Source organism: Quercus suber, unplaced genomic scaffold (genome assembly GCF_002906115.3).
Source record: "Quercus suber isolate HL8 unplaced genomic scaffold, Cork oak 2.0 scaffold_1256, whole genome shotgun sequence".
Classification (NCBI taxonomy): domain Eukaryota; kingdom Viridiplantae; phylum Streptophyta; class Magnoliopsida; order Fagales; family Fagaceae; genus Quercus; species Quercus suber.
Window position 1 is genome coordinate 20,475 of NW_027070648.1, and position 10,313 is coordinate 30,787.

A 10,313-nucleotide genomic window follows, 5' to 3' on the forward strand; every position below is an offset into this window, starting at 1 on the left:
AAACGTAAATAACTATCTTTTAATAAAATTTTCTATCAAAATAAATAAAAATCCAAAAATACAAAAAACTACCTTTACATTAGAAATAGTGTTATGATATGAAACAACCTTATAAGTTATAACCACACAAAAAATAATACTTCCTCTGTCCCTTTTTTTTTTTTTGTCTTGTTTAAAAAATCATATTTTTTAAAGAAATATTATTTATTATCTTATCTATTTTTTTAATATGTATAATAATAATAATAACTTGCTGACTTCTCCTTTTTTGCCGTCTGTAAAAGTGCTTTCCCTACTGCGTTTTTTCTTGCTGCACAGTGCACACGCTCTTTTTAGCTCTTGCTTTTTTATCCTTTACATTTTTCTCTTGCTAGAATTGGAAACCACTTTTAGCCAAAATTCATCCAGCTTAAAGTTTTACTTCTCTCTCTCTCTCTCTCTCTCTCTCTCTCTCCATGCCTCCTCTCTGCTAAGCTGTAGATTACACGTATATACAGCCTCCAATACTTTAATAATAAAAAAACAATAAATAATTCTCTCAGTTTCCTCTCTTTCTCTCTCAATTGCAGTCTGAGACGTCACCAACATTTTGCTCACCTACCTCTCTCTCTCTCTCTCTCTCTCTCTCTCGTATTTTACATTTTTTCTTTTCTCAGTGACTTGGTCACTCTCTCACGAAGTTGAATTAAACTCTGCCTCAAAGTCATACACCAAAAAAATTGAAAAAAAAAAAAAAAAAAAAACTCCATTTTCACTAGAGCAAAGTGCAAAGTGGAAAGTACGGGCTGAATATAACATTTATTTTCTGTGGGCTCCAGACCCCACCACCATTCTCGTCCACCTCCTTGACAATGCTGCTACTGGGTTTCACCCAACTCCCCCAACAAACTCCCCTTCCTCACCAACCACAAAGCCTTTGCATTTTTGTCTAAATAAGCCTTTCTGTTCCCTTCTTTCCAAGATTGGTTTCTTCTTTGTATGTTTGTTTGTTTTTGTCTTTTTTGTTATGGCTCTCAAAGCTTCTCCTATCTGGGTTTGTCCCAGAACTCCTTGTTCTGATTTGGGGTCCTCAGATTTGTGGTCTAGGAATTCTGGGTCAGCTTTCAATTTGAGGTTCGATTTGGAAAAGTCTCGCAAATGGGAATGTTGTTATTTGGCTGTTTTGGCTCAGAGAGCTATCACTTCTGTGGAAGATGAGAAGCCAAACGTGTCTGGTGTTGAACCTTCTTGGGGCATTGAAAGGACTCAGGGCAATGAGTCCGGAGGGTTTCACAAGGATTTGAACCTTCTTCCTAGTAAGTCAACTCAATCTCACATTTGTTTTTTTAATTGAAAGTTCTTTGCTTTATCAATGTTTTATATTTATTTTTTATTAGGTAGACAACGTAGAATGGTTTTATTTTTTATTTTTTAATGTTTTCCAATCATTGAGACTTTTACTCTATATGAAAGAACAGATTTTTGCCTATAATTGATTTGCTAGATCATATGATTAGTTATTGGACAATGTAGATTGATATGATGTGATGTGATCTTTTTTTTTTTTTTTTTTCTTTTTTGCAATCTGATGATGGCTTTGAATTTATGAATAAATTGCAGAACCTTTGTCTGCAAATGACTTATCTTCTTGTTCAAAAGATGGTTCAAAAGTGCGGGTTGCCTATCAGGTACAGTTCTTTCTTATTATTCTTCAACATGCCCATGGCATTCTTGTTATTCTCATGTTGGTTGTATTGCTTTATGTAGGGGTTACCAGGAGCATATAGTGAGGCTGCAGCTCTGAAGGCATACCCCAAGTGTGAGACTGTCCCATGTGACCAGTTTGAAGAAGCATTCAAGGTTCATATAGTTGTTATTACTTACTTTATTGTTATTGAATTTTAAGATTTTATTGTTGTATGTTTGTCGGTATTGAATTTATTTTCCCATTATTGTTACCTTGATGTAGCTGGATTCATTTCACAGGCTGTTGAACTGTGGTTAGTGGATAAAGCAGTTCTTCCAATTGAGAATTCTGTGGGTGGGAGTATTCACCGTAATTATGACTTGCTCCTGCGCCATAGGCTGAACATAGTCGGGGAGGTGCAGTTGCAAGTTAATCATTGCCTTTTAGGGTTGCCCGGTGTAAGAAAGGAGGAGATAAAAAGTGTTTTGAGCCATCCTCAGGTCAGTTTCTGGTTTATTTTTCAATATCGTTCTTTGTCGTATTGTTGGGAAAGAGGACATATGTAATGTGGTCTGTGAACTGTTCCGTACTAAAGATAGGCACTCATCAGTGTGCTGTCAAAATGTTAGGCAACTTTGATTATGGCAATAGCTTTAGGATATGTCTCAATAAGGTAATCTTATTGTAATATGGTTAATCACATTCTACCCATTGATTTGGGTTGAGTTCAACTTGCCAACCAACTGTTTAAAAAGTTGTATTTTAGTCTCCTAAGGTCACAGCCTTTAGTATTTTTTTTCAACCCCAAATTGTTAAAATTTCATGTGTAAATCATGTGCCTTGGAAATAAAAAGATCAGAAAACATGATGGCAATTTCATTAGAACTGGAATACATTAAACTTATGAACCAAAACCAAAAGTGAATACAATTATATCCCAAGTATGTAAATTGAGAGTTGTAAACCACTAGTTGGCAATTTGAACTTGACCCAAATAACAAAATGGGTATAAAGGAATTTTCTGGTGGTAAAACTATCAAGGTTTTCTTTGGTAAGTAAACTGTTTATGGTTAGTTGAAAAGGTTTTGATACGACCCAACTGCAATATGGCATGTATATGATCTTTTTTTACATTTTAAACATTGGTTACTTTATAAGGGAAAATAAAAGGGACGTGTGCTAGGTTGTAATTGGTAGAACATAAAGTGAAACACTCAGAGTGAGACAGAGAATTTGTATTCATTTGGGTTCACCAGCCACACGCTTTTTGGAATAAAGCTGACTGTATTACACACATATAAACCTCATTAGATAGAAGACATGCATCTCCAAAGGTCTTTCTTTTGCTGTTTTTAACAATATTCTTAGTTGCAGGCTCTTGCTCAATGTGACATAATGCTTAACAACTTAGGTGTTGTCAGAATAAATACTGATGACACTGCTGGTGCTGCTCAGGTTATCCATGCAACTTTGGTTTATTCCACGTGTATTTTATTGTGAGTTACACTAGAAGCGGTATATATATAAATGATTAAAACATTTTGGGCAGATGGTGGCATCAACTGGCCTAAGAGATACTGGAGCTGTTGCAAGTGCTAGAGCTGCTGAAATATATGGGCTTGATGTACTTGCTGAAAAAATCCAGGTAAGATTTCCCTTTCATTTTTGTATGAGCCAGGCATAATGGCATATATCAAATGTCACTTGGGGTAAACATGTTCAGTTGAATTCTTGGGAGTTATTGATTACTTTTGATATGCTTCAATTCTACATTGTTTTCCTTTATTAATCGATATTGATACCATAGACTTATTATAAACTTCCAATTCTGCCTATTTTTCCCTCTTAATTGAGAATTAATGCTGTGCCTGTTAAGAATTATCTCTCCGCCCCATTTTGTTGGCCCCTCTTCATTTTGGGATGTCCCAAAATATGGTCTTCTTAAGGGGCTCCAATGCTCCTTTCCTTGGAAAGGCAATTGGGGTGTGAGAGCATCTCAGAGGGTTTCCTTTTCTGTGATAATCTTGGGGGAAGATTCTCACTTGTGATAATCTCGTTAAGAGAGGTTACACTTTTGTAGGGTGATGTTGCATGTGACGGTGTAGTGGGGAGACAGTGGACCACTTTTTACTTCATTGTACAGTTGCATATAATCTTTGGAATCCATTGGGTCCTTTTGGGGAAGGTGATGGATGTCATGCTTGGTTTTGAGGAATTGGGTGGTAAGCATTCTTTGGCTATTTGAAATATGGTCCCTTGGAGTTTGATTTGGACTATTTAGAGGGAACGAAATCGGCGTACATTTGAAGATGTGGAATGTACAGGGAGTCAGTTGTTAGCAACTTTTTCTAGCTCTTTATTTCATTGGTCTTGTGCATGGGACTTTACACATTGTGATTCTATTGCAACATTTTAAGACTCAGTTATTTCTTACGTTATTGTTACTTATAAAAATAAAAAAAATAAAAAACATTTTTAGACTCAGTTATCTTTTGATAATTCTCTTTCTGTAATTCTTTTGGCTCCTTCATGTCCTTTGCTCATGAAGTGGTCTTTTTTTAATAAAATTTTCTTATTCATTAAAAAAAAAAAAATGGTCCTCTTTAACAATTCAATGGACATAGTATTAATACTTTTCCTAATTTACCATGTACTTAATTTGAAAGTTAGTACCCCCTTTTCATTTGCTTTATTTAAAGAGGGTAGTTTTGGAAACATGCTTATTTGATAGATAATGAATGAATTAATGTTCCTCAAAATGTAAATTTTAAAATAGGATTAAAAAGGGACAGAGAGAGTATATATTATGTCATTATGGTTTGGGTGCCTGGAATTTAATTTGATAGGTATTCATCCAACAATTTCTTCACTCAGCATTTACCCTACTATCACATCTGTCTAATCTTCTTTCTTGTAGAAGATTGTCTGATTATATACTTTTAGTACATATTGCTAGGATGTATCCCTAAAGAAGAATAGGAACAGCCTCAGATTTTATTCGCTGCGTCAGGTGGTGTGGCACAAATTTTGGGAAATATGATAACAAATGATTATTTCTAAATGAAATCAGACATCTTTTACAAATGTATTTGAAACTTTTGGGAAAATAGAATTTAGGAAGATGGCGTTAATCTTCTTGTTGTTGTTGGAGTATCATTAAATATAGTCCAGCAAAAAGACTATATTTAGAAAAATTTTGAGAGTTGAGCTAAACACAGCTTGCACCAACACCAGGGGCCTTGTAGCTCAACTGGCAGTTCCTAGTGTTTCCAATGGAGCCGTATAAGGTTCAAATCCCCTCTCTCCCAACTATCAAATTATCACAAAAAAAAAAAAAAAAAAAAAAAAAAAACAGGGCGACTTGCATCATCTAATTTTTTGGCAGAAAACAATACATTGTATGAAAACAACCACATTAAAAGTGGACCTGTATCTTTTATCTCATTTAATCTTGGAAGTTAATTTGATGTTAGATTATTTTCCTCTTCCAAAAAATTTCTATTTTTTTTTTACTTAAATGTCTTCTTCGATAATGACAAGAATTTATTTTTATTTTTATTAGTTATATAAATTCATATAAGACAGATGAAAAAGATATAATAAACAGATGAAGAATTTGGATCACTAAATCGTAACTTTTGACACCATTGCTAATTAAATAATAGTTGGTATTTAGTTGAAATGGAGGGCTTGACACAAGGATCACTGTCAGATGATTCCTCATGTTTAGAAATACGGTCAAAGATTAACCTGCAAGCTGTTTCTGAGGTGGTCTGGCATTCGAGAACAGTTAGAGGCTGTGTGTTGGGACACATTAATTTAGTGGTTACAGGGCTTGCTGTCTAAATATGTCCTTAAATGAAAAAATCTTACCCTCTCTCAAGATCTGCTGATGTCAGATGCATGGCTGCTGCAGCCCTTACATGCATGGAATCTACATTGTTTTAAAAATAAATAAAAAAGCCGTGACCTGTGACACATGCAAACGCTTTACTAGTTTGCACATCATTGATCAAATGTACTAAAGGCCAGTATTGTTCCACCCGAACTTGTTTATCTATAAGTATAAAATATGGATTCTGTCATCCCCAGTCCTCTCATCCCAGAAAGAACAAGTGAAAATGATGTTGACATGTAATTGCATTATAGCAATAAATACTTTGGCATCTTTAAGGCTTGTGTTTAATTCCCTATCTGATTTCTATTTTCCCATTGTGATTGTTAAGTATATTGAATGCTAATTATTATGAATTATGGCAACATCAATCTAACTAAATTGTTCCCGCCTTGTACTGGCCAGGATGATGATGATAATATTACCCGTTTTCTGGTACTTGCAAGAGAACATATAATTCCAGGAGCTGACAGGCCCTATAAGGTATATATTTTGTTATATATATTTTTTTGTCTTATCTGTAATCCTCCTAAAGAAGTATTTGTGAATTTTCTTCCTAGACAAGCATTGTTTTTACATTAGAAGAAGGTGCTGGTGTACTATTCAAAGCTTTAGCAGTGTTTGCTCTCAGGGACATTAATTTGACAAAGGTAAAGGCAGCTGTTGATTGTTTTACTTTTATCAATGTATCAATAGACTTTGTTGCTATCATCTCCTTCCAATACATTTCAGATTGAGAGTCGCCCACAGAAACAGCGTCCTTTAAGGGTTGTTGACGATTCCAATGAAGGGAGCGCCAAGTGAGTAATATTATCTTTTGAATTGTGATTTGCAATTGTGTAATCTGATATCTAAGCTATCATAGAGTTTATATGCATATTAACTGGTGGTAAAGCTTATGTACATGTGATAATTATTTTCTTCTTCTTTTTCTTCTTTTTTAAATAATTTAATGAAAATTATACCGGTAGAGATAAGCAACATCAATTAGCCACCAAAAATTCATAAAAGAGGAAAAAAAAAGGACAAATGATGGCAACTTGATTAGTGTGGCAACATAATGAAAATTTTAAATTGACATCAGTTATTCAGACTTTGATATGTTCATTTAAGTGCTGTAAGTGGTTCTAAAGGAGTTTTCAAGATCATATTAAAAAACAGCCCTAGGATTTCAGGAATGGTAGTACATGTACATGTATACTGAATTGTTTATGCTGGGGGCAGGTACTTTGACTACATGTTCTACATCGATTTTGAAGCTTCTATGGCAGAGCCTCGCGCCCAATATGCTTAGAACATCTGCAGGTCAGTATATATTTCACACATATTTTATTATATTTTGTTTTATAATTTTTTTTTTTTTTTTTAAAGAAAGTCACCACATCTTGTTGAATGCAAATTTAGTCAGACAAAAATATGTTATTAATGCAAAGATTGCATAGTATGATAACAGAGAAACCCACATGTAAACATGTCTCAGCAATCTCGTTCAAATTTATATACCTACACAATCTCTTTGATTTTCTTCTTTACTGCAGCTTTTATTCCAAATGCATCAAAACCTAAAGAGAAAACATTAAATTAAATAAGAAGTAACAGCTCTTGCATGACATACCGAAAAGGTAACGCTCTAAAAAGTTGTACTTACACCCAACCTCTTTTTTTTTAGAAGAGTGATATGGAATTTTATTCAAATAACTGAAAAATCAGAAAATAACTGGAAAATTAGATACTTATACCTAACCAACTAAATTAGCCATAAAATAAGCAAGCCAAACAAAGATAAACTGCCACTAGTACCACACACTTTGCCGCAACTACCGTATCATTAGTGCCTCCGCCCTTGATTTATGCGTGCTCGTCTTCGACGGTATTTAATTCCAAGATTCAGTTGAGGGAAGATTCTGATAAGAATGTCATCAACATGTTTGAAATACCATCTACCCCACCTCTTCCAAATCATAAGGGGCCAAATGACAATCCCAAAACCAAAAATAAATCATAGTTCAACATTTATGAAATTCAAATGAATTTCTTTAGAATTCAAATGAGTTTCTTGAAATGGTGGAGGTGACGATCTTGGCCCTAGAGTGCACTTTTTATTCAAAGGATATCCACATAATCCTTCATTCCCTTCATAGGACGCTTCCGAAAATGTGGCAAATTGCCTCAAATTTGGAATTTGTCCCACCAATTGATTGAATGAAAGGTTTAGAACTTCAAGGAAAGTTAGACCATCTTCAAATTGCATAGGGATCTCCCCAGTAAGCTTGTTGCTTGACAAGTCCAATGATTCCAGCTGAATTAAGTTTCCCATAAATGGTGGAATGTGGCCAGTAAGAGCATTATGCGACAAGTTGAGAACAAGTAGCGATTTGAGTTTTCCTAATTCTTCTGTTATTGGCCCATCAAGATTGTTGCAGGATAAGTCAATTGAAGTGAATAGAGTTAGAATCTTAACTAGCTCCATGTCTAGACCTTTATTGGTAACCGTTATCACATCTTGATAATAACATCCCATGACTTCTATTTTTCCATATTGGAGGTGTTCAAATTGTGACTGGGCATCATCCATCATTGCCTTCCAGGCAGAAAGGGATTCTCTGGGAAGCCGACCAGTAAATTTGTTTGAAGCGAGGTCAACAATTTTAAGTATTGGCCAAGTAGTGTTTAGCCCCCCACAATCAATGGACCCATAAAATTTGTTAGATCGCAAGATAAGGACGTGCCCCTTGAAGTAGTTCGTTATTTGATAATTCAAGCGTCTGCAGTGTAAGAATTTGAAAGAAATTTTCTGGAAATGTTCAATTCAATCCACAATGAACGAGATTCAAGGACGTCAAACTTAAGAAATTTGCAAAAAATTCTGGAACTGGAGCATTTAAGGGATTACCAGAAGAATAATTGAGAGGGCTGAAGCTCTGAAAAAGACGGATCCAAAGGCCCTGAAAGATAACAATTAGACATGCTCAACACCCTTAGATTTGGTGCTGAAGAAGATAAGGCCTGACACCATTCATTCCCTGGTGCTGATATATTTACACCATCAAGATAAAGTTCCTTTAGCTCCCCAAAATTCTGAACTAGCGTAGCTAAATTTGGTTTCTCAATTTTCAGCATAGAATCACTCAAATAAGAATTGGTAGACAAATCAAGGGTAACCAACCTGCTCAAGTTCGAAATCTCAATGGGAATCTGCCCCTCAAAGCCAGCGTTTGACAGGTTCAAATAAATCAAATTCGTCAGATTGCCAAACTGAGATGGAACCAGAGAAGAACTCAACTTGTTATAAGCCAAATTCAGGTTCTCGAGATACTGGAGACTGCAAAGGCTTGAATTGTGAAGTCTACCAGACATGGATTCGTTGAACAGGTTGAGACCAATAACACGTCCCTCCTCGCTGCAGGTTACACCTTTCCACAAACAGCAATTTTGACTCTCATTCCAGAGTACCAGTTTTGTGGACAGAGTACTATTGAATTTGTGGTTGTTCTTCAATCCGATCAACAAATCTCGCTGATCATGAAGACATTGGTCAGACACGACAAAGACACCAAAGTTGACAAACAGTGAACATATGGTGATCAAGTAAAGCCAGGAAAAGAACGGAATTTTCATTGTAGGCTGTATAAGATACATTCTTACAATCAAGAATTGAAGAGGTGATGAAATTAATGGTTGGTTCAGGAGGGTAAAGACCCATGAGCATGGCCTTTTTGACTTGGTGACCAAAAAGCAAAAATAACTCGAGTTTGGCACAGCAGATCAACAGAGTGTAGAATGGGAGGTAGATGATACTTTGCTTCAATTGGAGTAATTGTAAAAATGGTGATGATTGATGTTTGAGAAATAATTGGCTCCAGCGTAGGGATTACAATGTAGTTTTCTCATTTCTGGCAAACTTCGTACTCAACACATTGCCAGTGGCTCTACTGTAGACAATGTGGTTGTCACTCATTGCTCCTCATTAGTCATTTTACAAATCATTCCCTAAAGATTTTGCATGCCTGTATAATTTGTTAGATTGAAAATCTTATTAACCAAGGCTAGGATGCATGGTTAATTTGGGTAATAACTGCTAACTGCTAAACCAACAAAGATTCATATTACGTGAGATATATTTATATTTTACTCACATTTTTTTCAACTATACTGGAGAGGAGGATGTCCCGCGTGCAAGTACATTATAAGTTTATTATATCAAAAAAAATTTGTAAGAAATTATCTTTATAGTTTAGGTATAATACTCATTAGATTTTATTTTATTTGAGAATTAGTTATATTACATGTCAATCAAAAAGTTTCTCAAAAAAAAAAAAAGTCTTTTATAAAAGGGAAGTGTAAATTATTATAACTAGTCGCTAACCCGTGCGATGCATGGGAAAATTACTAAAAATGAAATCTAATGAATGCAAGCAAAGTAGTTATGAAAAATACCATTTAAATTAAAAGACAAATATTAGTAAATGTCATTATCCTTAGTTGTTTGTGTTGTTCATGCTGTAAAAAATTTGAAAGAATAACATAGCAAGCATCTTAAACTCTTTCTTGCTTGGATCCTACAAAACAATATATATATATATATATATATAGTGATGGAGACAGGAAATGCCTTTAAAGAGACAACCAATTACGATAGTGTTGGAGGCAAAGTAAAAGATTAAAAAAAAAAAAAAAAAAAAAACTGAAGAAGCAAGCGGTTTGGCTAGCATACCAGCTAGTTAATTTATATCAAAAGGCATAAAAATCTTA

General features: G+C 34.7%; 1 protein-coding gene and 1 long non-coding RNA gene across 2 annotated transcripts; one reads left to right on the top strand and one right to left on the bottom strand.

Annotated features, from left to right (window-relative positions):
* The first annotated feature begins 738 nt into the window (after nt 1–738).
* LOC112039012 (arogenate dehydratase/prephenate dehydratase 1, chloroplastic) lies at nt 739–6,882 on the top strand. The gene is made up of 10 exons (XM_065769660.1): nt 739–1,295; nt 1,600–1,667; nt 1,747–1,839; nt 1,966–2,166; nt 3,041–3,121; nt 3,216–3,311; nt 5,967–6,044; nt 6,122–6,211; nt 6,294–6,361; nt 6,786–6,882. Exons 1-10 carry the CDS (start codon nt 1,007–1,009, stop codon nt 6,853–6,855), a joined length of 1,134 nt encoding a protein of 377 aa, XP_065625732.1. The 5' UTR covers nt 739–1,006; the 3' UTR covers nt 6,856–6,882.
* Nucleotides 6,883–7,513: 631 nt separating this feature from the next.
* On the bottom strand, nt 7,514–9,361 carry LOC136065876 (uncharacterized). Its single transcript, XR_010627483.1, has 2 exons — nt 8,455–9,361; nt 7,514–8,326 (listed from the first exon to the last, which is right to left on the bottom strand). It is a non-coding gene; the product is annotated as an uncharacterized LOC136065876 (long non-coding RNA).
* Nucleotides 9,362–10,313: the final 952 nt, after the last annotated feature.

What these genes read in the sequence shown, in the direction of transcription:
- LOC112039012 (XM_065769660.1), top strand. Translation starts at nt 1,007, where the DNA reads ATGGCTCTCAAAGCTTCTCCTATCTGGGTTTGTCCCAGAACTCCTTGT. An exon ending in AGTTTGAAGAAGCATTCAAG is followed by an intron (nt 1,840 to 1,965) that starts GTTCATATAGTT and finishes TTCATTTCACAG; the next exon opens with GCTGTTGAACTGTGGTTAGT. An exon ending in ACACTGCTGGTGCTGCTCAG is followed by an intron (nt 3,122 to 3,215) that starts GTTATCCATGCA and finishes CATTTTGGGCAG; the next exon opens with ATGGTGGCATCAACTGGCCT.